Source organism: Rana temporaria, chromosome 1 (assembly GCF_905171775.1).
Source record: "Rana temporaria chromosome 1, aRanTem1.1, whole genome shotgun sequence".
Taxonomy (NCBI): Eukaryota; Metazoa; Chordata; class Amphibia; order Anura; family Ranidae; genus Rana; species Rana temporaria.
The window spans coordinates 273,063,262-273,082,096 of record NC_053489.1 but is presented as its reverse complement, the minus strand read 5'-3'; the positions used below and the strand labels follow the sequence as shown (position 1 = coordinate 273,082,096).

General features: G+C 46.8%; 1 protein-coding gene across 4 annotated transcripts in view; it reads right to left on the bottom strand.

Annotated features, from left to right (window-relative positions):
• The window catches only part of UBQLN1 (ubiquilin 1), a 79,782-nt gene that overhangs the window by 13,203 nt on the left and 47,744 nt on the right, over positions 1–18,835 (bottom strand). For 2 of the 4 annotated variants that reach the window (XM_040355580.1, XM_040355573.1), the window contains exon 8: positions 197–280. The exons of the other annotated variants lie outside the window; for them this stretch is intronic. In XM_040355580.1, coding sequence (XP_040211514.1) covers positions 197–280 — 84 coding nt within the window. The remainder of the gene's footprint in view (positions 1–196; positions 281–18,835) is intronic. 4 annotated transcript variants of the gene reach the window in all.

Below are 18,835 nucleotides of genomic sequence, written 5' to 3'. Positions count from 1 at the left end.
AATATTGTAGCTTCTGTGTAGGTTTACATGATAGAAGTGCGTACGTTATGGATGTAAAGTGAAACACGATCAAAGTTTAGTGTTCACTCAAAAGCTAATGTATGTTATTATTTACAAAAGCTTTGACTGACAACCTACACACACACACACACACACACACACACACACACACACACACACACACACACACACACACCTGTTGTAAGAAAGTTGGCATCTGCTGTCTCATTTGATCTTGAAGTTGAGGATTTCCAGCAAATAGAGGATTATTTTGCATCATCTGATGAGAAAAAGCATTGGTTACGTTGTGTTTTTGTACAAATAACTTGGTGCTTTATTGTACGGAGAGAAATAAAACATACAGATCATACAATGATGCATTCTGTACAGATAAAACACATAACACATGGGTATACATAGACAGTACATATTACCGGTGCACAGTGAAAAACACTGGATCGTCAAGGCCAAACGGAGAGAAACCCAACAAAAACGATTTCCCTTTTGTATGGTAGTACACAATTAACCGCAGAGATCCACTCCCGGAGAGAAGGCGGCACAACCTGAAGCCACCTCCGCACCCCCAGCAGCCTGGCAATAAATAGTGACTCTTGGAGAAATATCTTGTGGTATTTATCCTAATCAGGGTCCGGAAACATTCCCAGTAAACATTGCTTAGGGCATAATGTCAGGGGAGACCCCATCTCGTCATGAATAAATTGCACAATATGCATCCAGTAATCGTGTATAACCAAACATACAGGTGAAAAAAAAGGTACTGGAGGAGCTGTCACATCTAGGGCATAAAGGGTTATGGTCGGATCTATATTTAGCCAAGCGGATAGGAGTCAAATAAGATCTATGCAAAATGTAAAGATGTGTAAGACGGTCTGACAATTTGACTGAGACTTTCTTGCTGGTTTCTAAAGCATCCTCCCATTCATCATCCACCAGCTCCCCCACATCCCCAGCCCAACAGTCCCTAAGCTTATAAGCCAAAATGGCAGTCAAAGGAGTGAGGCATATAACACCGAAATAAGTTTCCGGCAGTCCAGCCCCACAATAGTACGAAGGATATCAAGCTGTTCAACACTGGGAGAGACATCACCAAATTGAGTCCGAAGAGCATGACGGAGCTGGAGGTAGCGAAAGTGCATAGAATTGGGTAGGTTGAAACCATCCTTGAACTGTTGAAATTATTTCAAAACAGTGCCATGGTAGACGTCAGATAAATACCTCACCCCTTGACGAAGCCAAAGAACCTGGTCCAGGACAGTTAGCAACTCTCACAGGCCGGGATTATCCCATAAGGTTGTATAAGAGTGGGTAGGCAAGACCTTCAGCCTACGCCCCACCACCTTCCAAATTTTACAGTGATGGTAGAGTAGACCCCTACGACTTCCCAGTGTCCAAGCTCCCCCCAGGTCCCCAAAGAGAACCTGGAAAGGGTGAGTAATCCTGGGAACATGTGGGGAGCAAACAAGCGCAAGGTAACGATCTCCATCGTTCTTGTCCAGGTAAAAAGTGCGATAGTTGCGCCGCCAGATAATATAGATTAAAGTCAAGTAATGATGCACCCCCTAGCTCAGTGGGATTCTTTAGTGCCTGCCAGGACAGCTTGCGTCGGGCTGTGCCCCACACAAACGAGTTAAGGATGGCCTCAATGGATTTAAAAAGTCTAAGGGGAAGATATCCAGGGGCATGCCAGAGTACATACAAAAACTTGGGGAGGAGAATCATTTTGATCAAGTTCACTAGGCCCATCACACCTAGTGGTAACTTAGCCCAGGTCTGCGTTTTGGCTTTTAAAAACTGCATCAGCGGCTCGAGATTGAGAGCAACATAGTCCTCAGGGGATCTAGAAATCCGAATCCCAAGATATTTCAGGGAGCTAACCCTAAGGAGAGGGGAGGAGGCCTGAAGTTCTGTGGGAACACTCACATCTATGGGAAGGATCTGGGATTTATCCCAGTTGATGCGCAGACCAGAGTAGCGACCAAAACCCTGGATTGACCTCAAGGGCAGTCTGCAAGGAGTGGCCGGTATAAGCCAAGTAGAGAAGCATATCGTCAGGGTATAAGCTGACCGTCTCCACCAGTTCCCCGCAGCGGAGACCCTGAACACCCGGGTGTGTCCTGAGAGAGGACGCCAGGGGCTCCACAACCAGAGCATACAATAACGAGACCCGACCATTGAACAAAATCCTGGCACACGGGTCCTGATACAGGAGACGGATCCACTTTTTGAACAAAGGCCCAAAGCCGAAACGCGCTAGACATTCCCAAAGATGGTCTCATTCGACAGAGTCGAATGCCTTTGCGGCGTTAAGAGACACCACGACCCTAGAGCCCACTTGGTCATGCCCAGCCTGTAAGTTCATATGTAGTCTACGCAAATTGTACGCCGTGTTTTTAGCAGGCATAAACCCGGTCTGGTCGGGATGTATTAACGTAAGGATCACATCATTGAGCCGCACCGCCAGGATCTTGGCCAGGATCTTAATGTCTAGTTGGAGAAAGGGATATTGGACGATAAGATTCGGGAAGTTCTAAATTCTTGGCGGGTTTGGGGATCAGCACAATATAAGCCTCCCTCATAAAAGCAGGTAGGGAACCGGATTTAAAAATATGTGAAAATAGCGCCTGGGGACAAGGGACTCGCTATAAGCAGTATAAAATTCCAGGGGAAGACCATCCGATCCGGGCGCCTTGGGGGGATTAAGCAGAGACAACGCCCGCGTTATTTCATCTGCAGAGATAGGAGACTCAAAAATCTCCACCTGAGACTGACAGCTTAGGCAGCTCAATTTCAGCTAACATTTCAACTATCTCACCCCTGGGGTTATTAGCGACTGGAGAGTACAATGAGGCGAAGAAGGAGCGAAACTCTCCAGCCACCGCATCAGGATCAAAAAGCAGTGCATCTCCAGCACCATGGAGAGAAACCACCGTGGGAGGTCCGTGGTCCAGATGGGCCAAATAGGCTAGGAGTCGCCCCGCATGTTCTCCGCTTTCATACGTCCTCTTCTTACTATAGAATATTTTCCTTTCCGCTTTCTCAAAGAGGAGACTATTCACAATCCGGGTTTGCAATTTTAACGTGTCGGCTGTGGACGAGGAGGGGTCAGAGACAAACGCTCTCTCCGCCTCCGCAAGGGACTGTTCCGCCTGCGCGACCACCCGGCTCGAAGTCTTCCGGTAGCGGGAAATGCGTTGGGACAGGAACAGTCTAGCATGGGGCTTAAAGGCATCCCAGACTGTCTCAAACGACGCAGTTCCCCTATTGGTCTTAAAAAAAGTCCCACTCGGCTCCAGCCTCCGCCAAATCGGGGACGGCCGACAGCCAAAAGGGATTAAGTTTCCAGGTGTAATTCAAAGGGGGGGGGGGGGGGGGGGTCAATCCGGAGCTCAATCCAGTAGGAATCATGGTCAGAGAGGACACGTGGATTAAAACCCACGTTACCCAAACTAGGGAGAAGAGCTTGGGACATCAGTATAAGATCAATAGGTAACAGAGTCGTGTGTCGTCAAGAAGCATGAGAATGTCCTATCCGTCGGATAGCGATACCGCCACATGTCCACAAGATCTAGGTCAAGGAGGAGTTTACCGAATCGAGTCTGAGCATGTGCAGGGTCTACAGGGGGCGTCATAGATAACCTGTCAAGGTGTCTGTGTGCAATATTATTAAAGTCCCCTAACCAGATCGCAGGCACACTGGGGAATTGAGACATAAACGCCAGGCCTTAAGTCAGAACTGTATATTGGAAAGGGGGGGGGGGGGGGGGTTATACACACATATTACATACACACACAATAAAAAAAAAAAAATTATATATATATATATATATATATATATATATACACACACACACACACACACACACACAGCCAGCAACAGAACCTCCAGACCATTCACCCTAGCATGCAGGAATATGAACCTACGAGGATCAGACTGGAGCAGAAGCAGCACAAACTGTGCAGTTTTAGCCACCAGTACAGCAACCCCCTGGAATTTGTAGTATGTGGAGCTTGGTATACCCAACCCACCCATGGTTTAAGCGTCATCATAAGCTGACCCATTAAGTGAGTCTCCACCAGCACCATAATCTCTGCCCGCTGTGCTTTTAGAAAAGACAGGACAGCATTATGCTTCGGACTGGCCCTAAGGCCTTGCTTGATCCAAGTGATAAACTTTACGTTAGGCATGGCAAACAATAACAGGAATCAATGTCCCAAAGGCCGCCCCAAAGATAGTGGGGCCCCTAAAACCGCCCGCAGAACCCGGATCGCCAAGGCCAGGAAAGCCTATATAGATTTCGGGCAGAAAGCTGGAATATATATTTTTTTTGTTTTTTACTTTTAATTCCACTTTAAGTTGTGCGTTTTAAGTAGGTGCATCTGAAGTGATTGGTGCTGACACACAGTAATCACACCTCCTTGATTAGTCACCACAGTGAGAAATCTCCCAGTACTGTGGTGATCAGGAAACAGACAACCAGGAAGTGTCCAGAACAGAGAGGAATTACAGCAATATCAAAGCAAAAACGAACAATGGAGGACATGAAACCAGGACTGCAGTAAGGTAAAGGAAGCTATTTAGCTAAAAAAAAAATTCCTTTAGTGACCCTTTAATTCACAGAAAGCATATGCTGCATTGATTCATTGTTTATGTTTTTCTTAATTCTAGGTATAAAAGGTAGATTTTTCTGTAATTCAGACACTTCCAGGAAGGCAAAAGAAATGTTAATACTGGAACTGCAAAACATTTCTGAAGAGACAATTGTATCTGAGGAGCATGAAGAACCAGCTTCCAAAAGGCCCCACCATGACCAGCCAGGTACCAGTCTGGACAGTGTATTTGCAGAAATTGCTGGTGAAGGTTCATCTACGTCAGAGCAGTGCTATCTGCTACTATACAGCTGGAAGCTTACCTGGGAGAGATCACTGTACCTCGTTCAGAGAAACCCCTGAAGTACTGGGCGGTTCATTAAAGTGAGATTTTCAACTCTGGCTAAAATGGCCCAAAAATTTCTGTCTGCCCCATGCAGTAGTGTGGAAAGTGAAAGACTGTTCAGCTTGGCGTCCAACGTCCTTACTGATTGCATGTTCAGCCATAAGCCTGTTTATGCTGAGATGCTTTTATTCCTTAAAAAGAACTTGCCACTAACTTTTGAGAAATAATAATTCTATTAGCTATATTGCCTGCCAACCCATACTGTTCCCCATAATTAAACAATGCACCGTTATAGTTTTTTATAGTTTTGCACTTTTGGTTGGTTGTGTGATTTTACATTTGTCATTTATTGTTATTAATATATCTTGATGTTGTAAAATATATTTTTTGTATCAACATGTTCTGTGAGAATTCTTTGAGTTTTTTACTACTGCGGGACAAGCAAATAAAACAGTTTTATTCTTTTATAATGTCTTGAGTTCGAGTTCTTTATAATTATAAAGATATCATTAGTCTGTTTTGTGGTTTGAAAACTGTCACATGACATTAAAAAAAAAAAAAGTATCGGCGAGTACATGAAAAAAAAAAAAAAAAGTATCGGTACTTGTACCCTGTCCTAAAAAAGTTGTATCGGGACAACCCTACTTGTAGGTGAGGATAAAGAAAGGAACGCATGTAATGGGTTCAAATGACAGTTTCTGAAGCACAGGGAGAACCAGATTCTGATTGCATGAAGTCACAACGGAACAAAAAGATGGAGCTACATGGCAGACACCCTAAACAAAGAGTAAGAGGCAACTAGTGTCTAAAATAAAATGGAAAAAAGTAGAAACCCTGACACTTAAAGGCATTCTGAGCCAAACACTGCTCCAGACTCCGTTGCAGAAAGAAGTGCATTCAAAGGAGAAGCAGTCCATAGATTCACACTAAAGTTAAGTATGCATTCCACATCTGATAGATATTGCAGGAAGCAGACTTGATGGCCTTGAGCATTGTAGCAATTACAGGATTCAGAGATGTCCCTGTCCTTTAGAACCTGGGCTTTTAAAACAGCCAAGCCATTAAAGTCATCAATCATGAAGCAAGATGACAATCAGCCCTTGGGACAGTAGCTTTGGATAATCTGACAGGGCCCATGGTGAGTATCAGAAGTTTTACCAGGTGAGACTTAATCCAGGGCAATGCAGATCACCGGAATACCCTATATCACATGTGTCAAACACAAGGCCCATGGGCCGAATCCAGCCCTCCATGCCTTATGTGGCCCTCGCACCTATCCTGCAGCTTCGGTACCCCCTTTATGCCCCCCTCATATGTCCCCCTATCTCAGCAGAGAGGCAGACAGAATTCCACCTACAGATCCTGCTCCTCCACCCCCCTTGTTTCTACCTACCCTGGCATCAGCATTCAGCAGACTGTCAGCCGACTCCAGTCCTCCTCCAGGACCTGCACTTTCCGCTTCCCAGCTCTGCCCCCAGCTTTTTTCCTGAAGCAGCACAACGTAAGGGGGGATGTGATGCAAGGGTTGGACTAGACCAGAGGTCTCCAAACTGCGGCCCGAGGGCCAGATGTGGCCCTTTGATAGCCTTTATCCGGCCCTTGGGGCACAATTCCTCCCACTGACATGAGGTACTATTCCTCCCATTGACACCAACAATGGGGCACTATATTATCCACTGATACCAATGATGGGATACTACTCCTCCTCCTAATAGGGGGAATACTCCTCTTCCTATTGACCACCAACCCTGAGGCCATATACGTTCTCACTGATACAGGGCCCGTGACTTTTTCTTCCCTTGCTGGCCCCAATCCGGCCCTCCTAAAGTCTGAAGGGCAATAAAGTGGCCCTTGGTTTGTAAAGTTTGGAGACCCCTGGACTAGACTGATGGTGAGGCTCTTAAAATCTGATGTAAGGGGAGGCGCGGTGCTCTGGACATCGTCTTACAGATACAACCAACCCTTTGAGCGGAACCATAATGCTGATACAGACCGGTGATGAAATAAGTTCGACACCCCTGCCCTACATCTTGATTCTGTGGAACAGAAAGAGGAATTTTCAGAGGATGAAAGGCATAGTTCAGTGCATACTAATCCTATGAAGCTACCAGAGCACCCACCGTTTCCTCCTCCTGAATGCCCCTGGGTGTTGAGACCACTTTCCAGATTAAAATAATAGGTCTTCCTAGAAGTGGCCTTTCTTGCATTTAAGAAAGGTAGAAATCACAGACTTGAAAAACTCCCCCCTTTTTTTTTTAAAGACCCCCCCCCCCCCAAAAAAAGACCCCAATTTCAAAAGCCATGTTTAAGTCAGGGACAGTGAGGTACGGTAAAATACAGGGCCTTGTGACAGCAGATCTGGCCTGTTGGGAAGAGGCCAAGGATTGTCTGCTAGGAGTAGGTCTTTGTACCAGGTTCTTCTGGGCCATGTTTGTGCAAGAAAAAATAAAAATAAAATAAAGACAGTTTTCCTCCATTTTGTCGAGCAGGCAAGACAGAAGTCGCAGCGGAGCAGACACATTAGCCTAAATTGAGACCAGGGGATAATTACAGCATCCAATGCCAGAGCTACAGGATCCCCAATTCTGGTGACAAACTCGGGTAGCTTGTTGTATCTGGAGGATAGATACACATCTACGCCCCACCCCCCATCTTTGGCTTATCAGCTTGAACACATCTGAACAGGAACCTTTTCCCTCTGCGATGTAGAACATAGAAATTGCTGGACAGCAATTTTCTGTTCACAACAGAATCTGGTTGGCTTCCTTAAAGGCTGCCAGGCTCCTCGTGCACCCTTGATATATGCTGCTGTGATGGCATTGTCTGACTGTACCCAAATTATGTGTCTCTTTATAATGGGGCTCCAGTGCAGAAAGGTCAACCTGACTGCTCCAAGACATTGATGGCAGTTTGGTTTCCTTTTGACCATGTTCCCTGATTTGGAGTGGTTGTCCCCCAGGACAAGGAAGCTCTTACTTAGCTGGATAGGAGCATGTGGCATTCCAGGGAAAGAGTCTGCTTTTTCAATACTGACAGAATGTTTTGTTTAAGAGTTCTTGAGTGAAATTGTTGAAAGGTACTGCCTCAAAAGAGGTGACCATTAGACCTTTAAACTCTCATAGCAAATCTCACTGTAGGATTTTTCTTGAATTTCAGTTGTGCAGTATGAGCTCTCAGAAAAATTTGATTTTTATAGCAGCTTACCTGTAAAATCCTTTTCTTGGAGTACATCTCGGGACAGAGAGGTCCATCCAGGGACACAGAGGTCCATCCCCTCTTAGAGATCTCTGTTATACATCACGGGACACAGAGCAGCCATAATAATTACAATGTGGGATGTCACAAAAACAATGCTACTGAGGGGAGGGAGACACAAATAAAGCAGACCGCCATCAGACATGAGGATCTATACTGCCGCCTGCGGTACACTGCGCCCAAAAGTGGCATCTCTTGCCGTCTTACGTCCAAGTGATAAATGTATGGACTGAAGACCAAGTTGCGGCCTTGCAAACCTGAGTCAGAGGCTTGGTTGTACACTGCCCATGAAGCACTCGCTTCAAATTTTCCTCTGGAGAATGAGGAGCTGGAAAAAAGGACGGCGGGGAGACATCTTGATTCAGGTGAAAACTGGACACTACTTTAGGTAGAAAGGTTTGGTGAGGACGCAACACCACCTTGTCCTTATGAATAATTAAAGTATGGCTGTTTACATAAGAAAGCTGCCAATTCTGATACTCTCCTTGCCGAGAGCGAAGCAAGCAGTCTGTGAAAGAATACCGACAAGGCTGAGATCTGACCCTTGATTGTACTTAAGGCTAGCTTCATTTCTACCCCCAACTGTAGGAAGGCAAGAATCCTTCCTATGACAAACTCAAAGGATGCCATCCTTCTGTTTTACACCAGGAAACATGGGCCCTCCAGACCCTATAATAAATGGACCTGGAAGCCGGCTTCCTTGCATTCATGAACAAAGCTCGTCTCTGGACAGCTGCACTCTAAACAAATTGTAGCCTTTTATTAAAAGAAGGACAGCACTACAAGTCACAGCAAAAAAAAAAAAAAAAAATACATGACCATTAAACGCGTTTCGCACTGAAACTAGTGCTTAGTCATTCCTTGCATTCATCAGGGTAGTTACTACTGAACCTGAAAGCCCCCAGATTCTTTAAAATGTGGGCTTCAATAGCCACACCATTAAATTTAGCGACTGTAAGATAGGATGGAACACTGGTCCTTGCAACAAAGCCTGGACGGAAAAGTCTATGGTTTTCCTACTGCCAACCTTTACGATCTCTGCATACCAGGATGCCCTGGGCCCTGCCGGGGCTACTTGTATTAGCGGCTTCCCTTCCTCTTTGATCCTGCGTAGAAGCTGAACTAGGGGGGGGGGGGGGTTGGGGACGCATAAATCTGTGAAAACTGATAAAGGGGTTACCAACGCATCTGTCCCACATGCAAGTGGATCCCTTGTCCTTGACACAAAGTTATTCGACTTCTTGTTGAACCTGGAAACCAATAGATCTACGTCCGGGGTGCCCAATTTTTGGCAAATGGCTGAGAAAATGTCAGGATGGGGAGACCATTCTCCCAGGAAAAATTGTTGGTTGATGGGCAAGGCTTTTTTGGACTCTGACCACTTCCCTTGGACAGTGGTCTCCTCAATAAACCACTCCCCAGCCTAAGAAGCTGGCATCCATTGTTACAAACTTTCAGGTTACTGGCATGAAGGATTTTCCCTTCTGCAAATTTCTGGTTAACCACCAACTGAGACTCTGGCGCACCCCTGGGGCAAGATACATATAGTGTAATTCAAGGTTTGGATTTTCTTGTTCCAAGTGGACAGAATGCCGTTTTGCAACAGTCTTGAATGAAAATGGGCATAGAGAATCGCTTTAAATGAAGCCACCATTTTCCCTAGCAACCTCAGGCAAAGGCAAATGGAAGGATCCTTCTTTGCCTTGACCACATGGACCAGCTCTTATAGCCCTGACTTTTTCCGGGGGGGAAAAAAAACACACTTTTTCTTGGGCTGTATCTATAATCAGACCCAAGTACTCCAGCCTTCTGACTGGTCTAGCTGTGCAACCAACTGATCTATCGGCAGCAGGTCGTCTAGGTATGCCATTACTGCTATACCCTAGCCCCTTAGTCTTGCTAGTACTGGTGCCAGCACTTTTGTAAACACCCGGGGACCGGTGGGTAAGCCGAAGGGCAAGGCCATGTACAAAGTGGCGCTGATCTACAGCAAAACGCAAAAACTTCTGGTGAGCGTAATAAATTGGCACATACATATATGCATCTTTGTTGTCTATTGATGCCAGAAATTCTCCTCCCTGCAGGGTGGATACAACTGACCAGATTGGCTCCATGTAAAAAACACGGACAGTTAGGAACCGATTTAGATCTAGAATGGATCTGACATCTCCATTCGGTTTTGGCACCGTGAAGAGATTTGAATAAAACCCCATGCCCTGCTCTTCTGGGGGAATCTCTATGATTACACCCCGAGACATCAGTCTTTTCACTGGGTCTTTGGGAACCTTCGGCCTTAGAAAACAAGAAGGTGGAAACTCTAACTCGTTTGTACCCTAAAGATACAGTGGAGATGAACATCTGTCTCGGATCTCTTCCTGCCAAGCCCCTGAAAACTGCAGAAGCCTTCCCCCCACTCGAGCGAGCGGGGGCAACCCATTCATTAGGAGGCCTTGGGACTCTGGTTTTCAGAATTCTGCTCCTATGGCTTCTTCTGGCCTTGTGTTTGGCCCTCAGGCTTACCTCTTGCGCCTGACAGCGGAGACCATGGCGGCTGCCTGGAGACTGTCGTGGCTGGTATCAGGGAAGAACGTTTAAATGAAGGACGTTTACTCCTTTTCACTGGCAAAAGGGCACCCTTACCACCTGAAATTTTTGGGATCTATATCATTCCCGAACAACCACTCCCCATGAAGGGGAAAACCTGCCAAAAGCTTTTTGCATGGCAATTCAGCTGACCAATGCTTCAACGCATATGCACTGATAATTAGGGGTGCGCATCTTCACCGGTCTCACGATTCGATTATCTGGTCAACGATTCGATTCCGCAATGCATCAAGATAACCAACGAGCTCTCACTTCCGCTTGGGCCACCTAGGTGGCCCTTCCTCCCCGCAAACTTCTGAGACACATCACAGGTCCCAGAAGATTGCCCAGCTAGGCAGGACAGCGCAGTGAGACATGCGCACCTGGCTGTGAAGCTGCAAGCTGTCACAGCCAGATGCCCACAGTAGTATTGCCAGCGCAGTGGACAGAATGGAGTGTTCGGGTGGCCACATCGCTGGATTGTGGGACAGGCGAGTGTCTTTTTATTAAAAGTCAGAAGATACACTTTTTTTTGTAGCTGCTGACTTTTAATACTTTTTTTTTTTTTTTACTGAACTCTGCTTTTAAATAAAAAATATCCTCACTCCCTTAAAGTGCAGTTCCACCCAAAAGTGGAACTTCTCCTTTAAGCACTCCTCGCCCCCTGACATGCCATATTTGGCATGTCATTTTTTGGGGGGTCCTCTTTTTAGTGGGACTTCCTGTCCCGGCTTCCTAGGTGACTCCTGTCGCTCTAGGTGGCCCCTCCCTGCTAGCGATCTTCTGGGACACAGGTCCCAGAAGTTTGGCTGGCCAATGGCAGATCACAGTGCGCGCCTGGCCATGAAGCCATAAGCCATGTGCCCACAGTAGATATGGCATTGAGGAGAGGAGCGGGGAAAGGTACGGGGCTCTGTGCGGCCGCAACGCTGGACCGTGGGACAAGTGTCGGTTTAATAAAAGTCACCAGCTACACTTTTGGTAGCTGCTGACTTTTACTAAACTAAAAAATGGTGGAACTCCACTATAAAAAGTGCACTAATCCGGTCCACTACAGGGTACAGGAATATACAAATGTGGCTGCTGGGAGGTCAGGAGGGATTTAATTCCACAGCAAGTTGCCTGTACTGTCTCTGTGTTGAAATTTCCCTGGATTCCCAAGTTCGCACATTCCAGCACACTAGGAGTTAACCCAATGGAATGTGCGAACTTAGGACACCAGGGAAATGTCAACACAGAGCACATGGAGGAGGAGAAAGAATACCGCTGTAACCAAGAATCCCCTTTTTGCAATACATGCCGTTCTAAACCATTAAGTGGCCACTGCTGCATGTGCTTTTTAAAATATATACAGCTTCTCATACCTTTGTTTCTGTCTGTGTATGCTGCTCTCTATATTCTGCACGTTACTCTGTCCTGTCTGGCCCGCCTCTCACCTCTCGTTCTCCTCTTTCCCGACGTCAGTGGGAGTTCAGCCCCGCCCACCGACTGTACTGTAGCTATCAGATGAGAAGAGAGGCAGGCGGGGCTGACGTCAGGAGAGACGTGGGAGCGAGAGGTGGGCCGGAGCAAACATGAGGATATACAGACAGCAATATAGGTATGAAACACTGTATATTTTAAAAAGTACACTTAAGTGGCCACTTAATGTATTATAGCGGCATGTATTGAAAAACGGGTATTTTATTAGACACGCTCGGAGCGCTCTCCCGGGAGGGGCGGGGCAAGTCGGGATGAAGTCACCCAACATTGATTATTGGGGTCACATGCATTGATGCCGCATCGGGGGGCCCTGCAAAATATAAGGCCCTAGGTAGCTCCGCTAGCTCACGGGCCGCTTCCCCTTGAGCAGGGACACTTAATAACCTGCTTGAGCTGGTCTTTTAGGGATTGACAAATGCCTATCGCTGCAACTGCAGGCTGTGCTGCTGCACCAGCTACAGCAAACGAGGCTTTGAGCAAAGATTTCAGCTTATCGACTGGATCCTTAAAAACGTGGACATTGTCTACTGGACAAGTTAGACTCTTATTCATAGAAGAGATAGCAGCGTTTACTGCTGGCAAAGTCCACTTCTTAGTAAACTGTTCATAGGATAGAGAAGAGAAAATCTTCTAGGAGGAAGAAAATATCTGGGTGATCCCAGTCAGCATATAATCAGCTGCTCCAGCAATGGGTGTACAAGAAATGCATGTGGACCCCTTAAGGAACCCAAAGAGGAAAAGGGGGTCTCAACCACCTGTGCTGGGGGCAACTTGCATCCAGAACAGACCAATTCCGTAAGGGATTGCACTAGCAATTTCTGAGATTGTGAGGCTGAGAAGGGCTCTTCTGAGAGTGAATCCTCAGAGGGGGAGTCATCCGTTTGCCCTTCTTCCTGGTCACCCAATGGTATCTCAACATCAGCCCATTCCTGTTTCAACACTGGAAGGTCAGGTGAAGGTGACCTATCGCGCTTTCCTGGACTGGGAGGAAGACGCAAACATAGCTTTTTTTCCTCCCAAACCAGCTAATACTGAAGCCAAATCGTCCTTGGTGACGTATGCAGAGGCTAAAGTATTGGAAGTGGCTACTATGCTTGAGAGCCTGAATAACTCAGAATGGCCAGTTGCTTCGGGTTCTTCAGGGGAGGATAGAACTATGGAAGCAGGGCTAGGATCCTCAGACCCTGACCGCGGCGCCTTTGCGCTCCTCCCCTTCGAAAGTGTCTCACTCCTCTTCCGGGAAGACATAGTCCTAAGCACAAAAAGGCAGAGGTACTTACAATGTGCATCTACTGCCAAGCTTTAGTCCAGCAATAGAAAATATGCCGCCATCACTGCTCAGCCTGATGTGGAGTAGACGTGCCTTTAGGAATGCCTGTAACCAACACCCATACAGCGCTTACATGCCCTTGTATGCTCTGTGTCCCTCTGTCAGCCACCTATCTCCATCCAGAGTAAAAAGATTTCAAGGCAGTGAGCCTTATCCCTGCACCGTGTATTGCGTTATGTACGTGCATGCCGGCACGCCCCCCGCACCCTAGGATAGCTTATTTAAACAGAACTATTCGCGCATGAACAAAAGGTCCTGCAAACGGAACGCTCGGTGGGAGAAGGGCTGCATCCCCAGTGAAAGCAGACCACGCGTTTCAGAGGTAGCAATCCCCTAGCCCTATCGGCAGCCATGACAGAGCGGAGTAAGGAGGCAGCGCTGTTCCACTGGAGCGCTGACAGACACTGAGCACACTGCAGGGGAAGGATGGTAATGTTGAACACCAAGTATGTTGTTATAATTACACTTTTTAGTGGAAAAAACAGGCAAGGCAACGTTTACTCATAAGTAGTCCAAAAGTGAACCGTACGTGTGCCTTAGGATCTTCTTTGACTTAACATTCCCGCTGCAGGATACTGCTGAAAAAAAACATAGCCAGATCCAATCTTCACCCATGGCGGGCCATGTCATGATGGACCTTCAACAACCAAGTCCCCCTTGCATACTGGGGTCCACACCCTTGCACCAATACAGCACCCTGCCAGGACAACCTTCGTTTTTTTTGGTATGCGACCAAAGGGCCGGATCACAGGGTCCAGCCCTCAACAGAGGAGCATTAAAGGCAAGTGACTTTGGTTTTCCACGAGGCTCGGGCACCATCCATTTTGGCCATTGTTTCTTGGCATCCAGGATGAATCTGACTGCATAGCCCCTTGATCCTGCTTAAGGATTTCCGAACAGAGCTTCTTTAGCACAGCACAGGTACTTCCTGCCAGTGTCCATTCACCTATAGGTGGCATATAACCCACATAGTAATTACTATGGCTGCTCTGTGTTCCATGATGTACGATAAAGAAAATAACTTTCTGGTCTCTGCTTGAAATGTATCCAGATCAGACCCAAGTATTCTATGTGTAGGGAAAGCTGAAGAGCAGATCTATTCAAATTAATCACTCAGCCAAAGGCCTGAAGTAGCAGAATTGTCTTTTGGACATTTTACTAAGATTTGCCAGGGAGATGAATCCTTCGGTAGAAGGTTGTCTAGATAGCCTGCGACTTTGATGCTCTGAGAAAAGCAAACATGTGCCAAAATCTTTGTGAATACCATTGGGAACAAAGGATAGGCTAAAGATCAGTTTAACAAACTGGAAGTGGTCTGCAAAGTGTAAAAAAAATAAAAGTCAGTAACTCGCCCATCAGCTCTGCCCCTACGTGTTTCATCCACAGAGATCATCTACATGGACAAAAGCATAATGGCAGAGCTGCGACCCTGACTTCACGTATGCGCAACAGGTGGCATGCGATGGGGGTACTGGCTTGTTTTCTACATTCCTGTGCGAGTACAATTGATTTAAATAAAGCTGTTCAGTTTTTTTTAATGCATTTTTTTTTATTACTCTGTAGAAAAATAAAACAGCAGAACATTGGTACAACTATGGCAAGCGGACATTGGCAGATTTAAAATAAGAGCGTTGTCTAGCTAGCAAATGTTAGAACCCCGAAGGGGGGGGGGGTCATTCTGTGGACTACGACATCACATAGACTAACAGGGTCTCTAGTAGGACATGTAGCGTACCGTACCGTGGGACTGATGCCTCATTTAACTTTCCATAACACACTGTTAAAATACTCAGAAAAGTGAGAGGGGGAGAAAGTGGGAAAGGGGGAAAGGAGAACAGAACAGGAAGAGAAAGGGGGAGACCAGGGAGACCAAATAAGGAGGGAAAGCACCTCTTCGTTTCAAGACGGATCCTCCCGAGAACGCCACTGCCGTGGTCGTCTAGCCTATCTCGCAGTCTGGCCGTCATTTTTTCCATTATCTCAACGTCCTTTACACCCTGGCATAAAGGGCTTCCTGTGTGGGGGGCACAGTCCTCTTCCAGTGGAGGGCCATCAAGCACCTTGCCGCTGTGGAACATGCCTAAGCAGTTTTTTATAGGGTTTAGCTAGCTTCGGCTGGGAGACCCAAGAGGAAGAATTTTGGGGTCCAGGGTATGGGTGTCGAATAGTTGGGTCAGTAATTGTTGCGTCGAGGTCCAGGTCCAGGTCCAGAACGGGACTATCAAGGGGCATGTCCAATAGATGTGGAAAAGCGTGCCTCTGGCTCGCTGGCACTGCCAGCAGCGATCGGAAGCAGAGGGATAGACTTTATGAAGTATGTCCGGAGTCAGGTACCAATAGAAGAGAATTTTGTAGGAATTTTCCTTATAGGAGGGTACACATGGAGCTCTTCGCCACCTGACTCCAGACCGCCCTCCACGCCTCCTCCGGATCTCCTCACCCAGCTCCTTCTCCCAGCGAAGCCTATAGGGATGTTTATCTGCATGGAGCAGTCGTTCAGGATCCGGTATATGTCAGATATCAGTCCTCTACGTGAGCGGCCCTCTAGTATAATGCGCTCGAATGGGGAAGGGGCGGAGAATTGCAGCCGCGGGGCTATAGCTTGGGGATAGTGGCGAATCTGCAGGTAGCTGTAAAACACTTGTCTGGGGAGGTCATGTTGGGTTTGGAGCTTAGAGAACGGGAGCAGCGTACGGGACCTGGGGTCCACCAGGTATCCGAAGTGGAACAGGCCCTGGGAGGCCCAGGGCCACGACATCTGGTGGGTAAGACTAGCCGGCACCTCGGGGTTACACAGGAACGAGGTCATCAGGGATTGATCCGATTTGAGGTCGTGTTCACGGGAGAGTTTTAGCCATAGTCGCCGAAGCTGGGACATATGCCCCAACAGTTGACCGGGGTCTAGCTTCACATTTGCATTCCAGAGGAGACTGTTGGGGTGTACGGGTGCCAACCAGATTTTCTCCATCTCCGTCCACCTATTGTATGACCTCTGTGGGAACCAGGACACAAACCGCTCTCAGTTGGGCAGCCTGGTAATATCTAACCAGGTCGGGAAACGACAGGCCCCCATCTGTGCGGGCCGCCATCATGACCAAGCGCGAGACCATGTGTCTCCTGTAGTTCCATACATAGCGCAGTAGGTCGGCCTGGAGTTTACGTAAGTGACTCTAGGGAATAGAGATTGGTAGGGTCTGGAATAGATATAAGCGTTTAGGGAGGATGACCATTTTAACGGATGCGATGCGCCCTAAGAGAGAGATTCGGTGGGTCTTCCATTTTTGAAGTAGTTCCCCAATAGATTTGTAGAGGGGGGGGGGGGGGGGATTGGCGTGGTATAGGGAGTTAAAAAGGACGGGGTGATGTTCACCCCCAGGTATTTCAGACTCTGGACGTTCCCAGTTGTATGGGAACTCTGACTGCAAGTGGAGCAGTTTGGCCTCTGGGACATTACGCGGGAGGGCCATGGATTTGGAAGCGTTTGTTTTATAGCCCGAGAGGGCGCTGTATTTGTCGAGATCGGCGTGTAGGTTGGGCAATGAGATTCTGGGTTGGGTCAGGGTAAGGATGATGTCATCCGTAAACAGGGATATCTTAAATTCTCTACCTTTGACGGAGATACCTCGAATGTCCAGGTTTCTCCGAATGGTCACCGCTAAGGGTTCGACGCAAAGGGCGAATAGCAATGGGGAGAGCGGGCTACCCTGCCTTGTTCTTTTGGTAATCGGGAAGGATGGCGATGTGGTGAATGGAATTTTGACCTGCGAAGTGGGATTAGTATAGGGATGCTGGATTGTGTGCAGGAAAGGTCCCCTGAACCCTATATAACGTAAGGTGGCGAGCATAAAAGGCCAGCCAAATCGGTCAAACGCCTTTTCCGCGTCGAGGCTCAGGAGCAGGGATTCTGTGTAGTCCCTATTGGCTACGTCAAAGCTGTTCAGTTTTAATGGTAATGCAATATAGTTCTCCAATCTCTTCTTTGGCAATAGGAGGCTTGGCATGAGAGCATGTGTAGGCCGACGATTGTCCATTTCCAATAACCAACTATTGGAGTGAAGTTGCCTGGGCTCTGGAGCGATTGGATAACTGCTGTGGCTATTTCAAGAGTTTACGACCTCTGATTGGGGGGGGGTCTATGTTGCAAGGAAATAATATCTGAGTTTTGAACATAGTCTGTTTCCAGTCCCAACGGTCAGATAAGCCCCCTGCAGGAATGTAAGCTGGTACACCCAACTCCGAAATGTCTAAAAGTCTTTCATTAGCCCCTTGGCAGGCAATAGGGAGGTGCGACCGTCAACATAGGTGCAATGATGAAAGGATTAGCAATCTGTTGGAGATTATATGTACAATATCGCCCCCCAGAGGCTAGGTATGGCACAACAATCACGAACAAGGATGCGAGTCATGGAAGTGCAACAATTGGTTGAACATCAGATGGGCGGGCAAATGGGAGGTAGTGTAAATGAGTAATGAGTGAGGTTTTGTAAAAAGGAGTTTGGAAGACAGAGTTCAGTCTATTCTCTTGAAGGCAAGCCTACCATGAGGCTGTGTCTACGTCATCTTGGCACTCTGCTGCCGACGGCCATATTGGGCCTAGCCATGTGACCGAGGCCATCTCTCTTTTTTTACATCGTGAGCTCAGCCAGTGAGGAGAGAAAGTGTTGAGTATATTTCTATATTATTTGCCAGTATTGTTTATTAGGCCATAGACATTTTCTGTTAGAATGTGATGCTCCTACTTTGAAGGAAATAAATATATTATGTTGAACTAGTAATGCTTCTGTCTTTATAACTAGCATTATAGCCGTAAGCCTAATATACACTCTGGTCTTATATACTAGCAAACAAGGGACTCATGCATTTTAATACAGATGCAATAGTTATATATATATATATATATATATATATATAAGTTACAGCAAAAGGATAAATAGACACGTATAGGTATTATTGCATGATTTAATACTTCAGTCTACAATTCTGGTAAGACGATAGAGTTTATTATTGATGGTGGAGCACAAGCATGTTTGAGAGATCATTGGCACTGGTGACTTCACTCACTAGAGACTCACATTTTTAATGTCATAACGGACTCTTGCACATGCCAGTGGGGAACAGATTACATTTTTGTATGACACGCATGGTATTTTTAAAGGGGCCGCACACTCATATAAACATTTGACATTTATCCAAACATTGAGGTATGCAGCATCTATAGATCCTAAAGGACC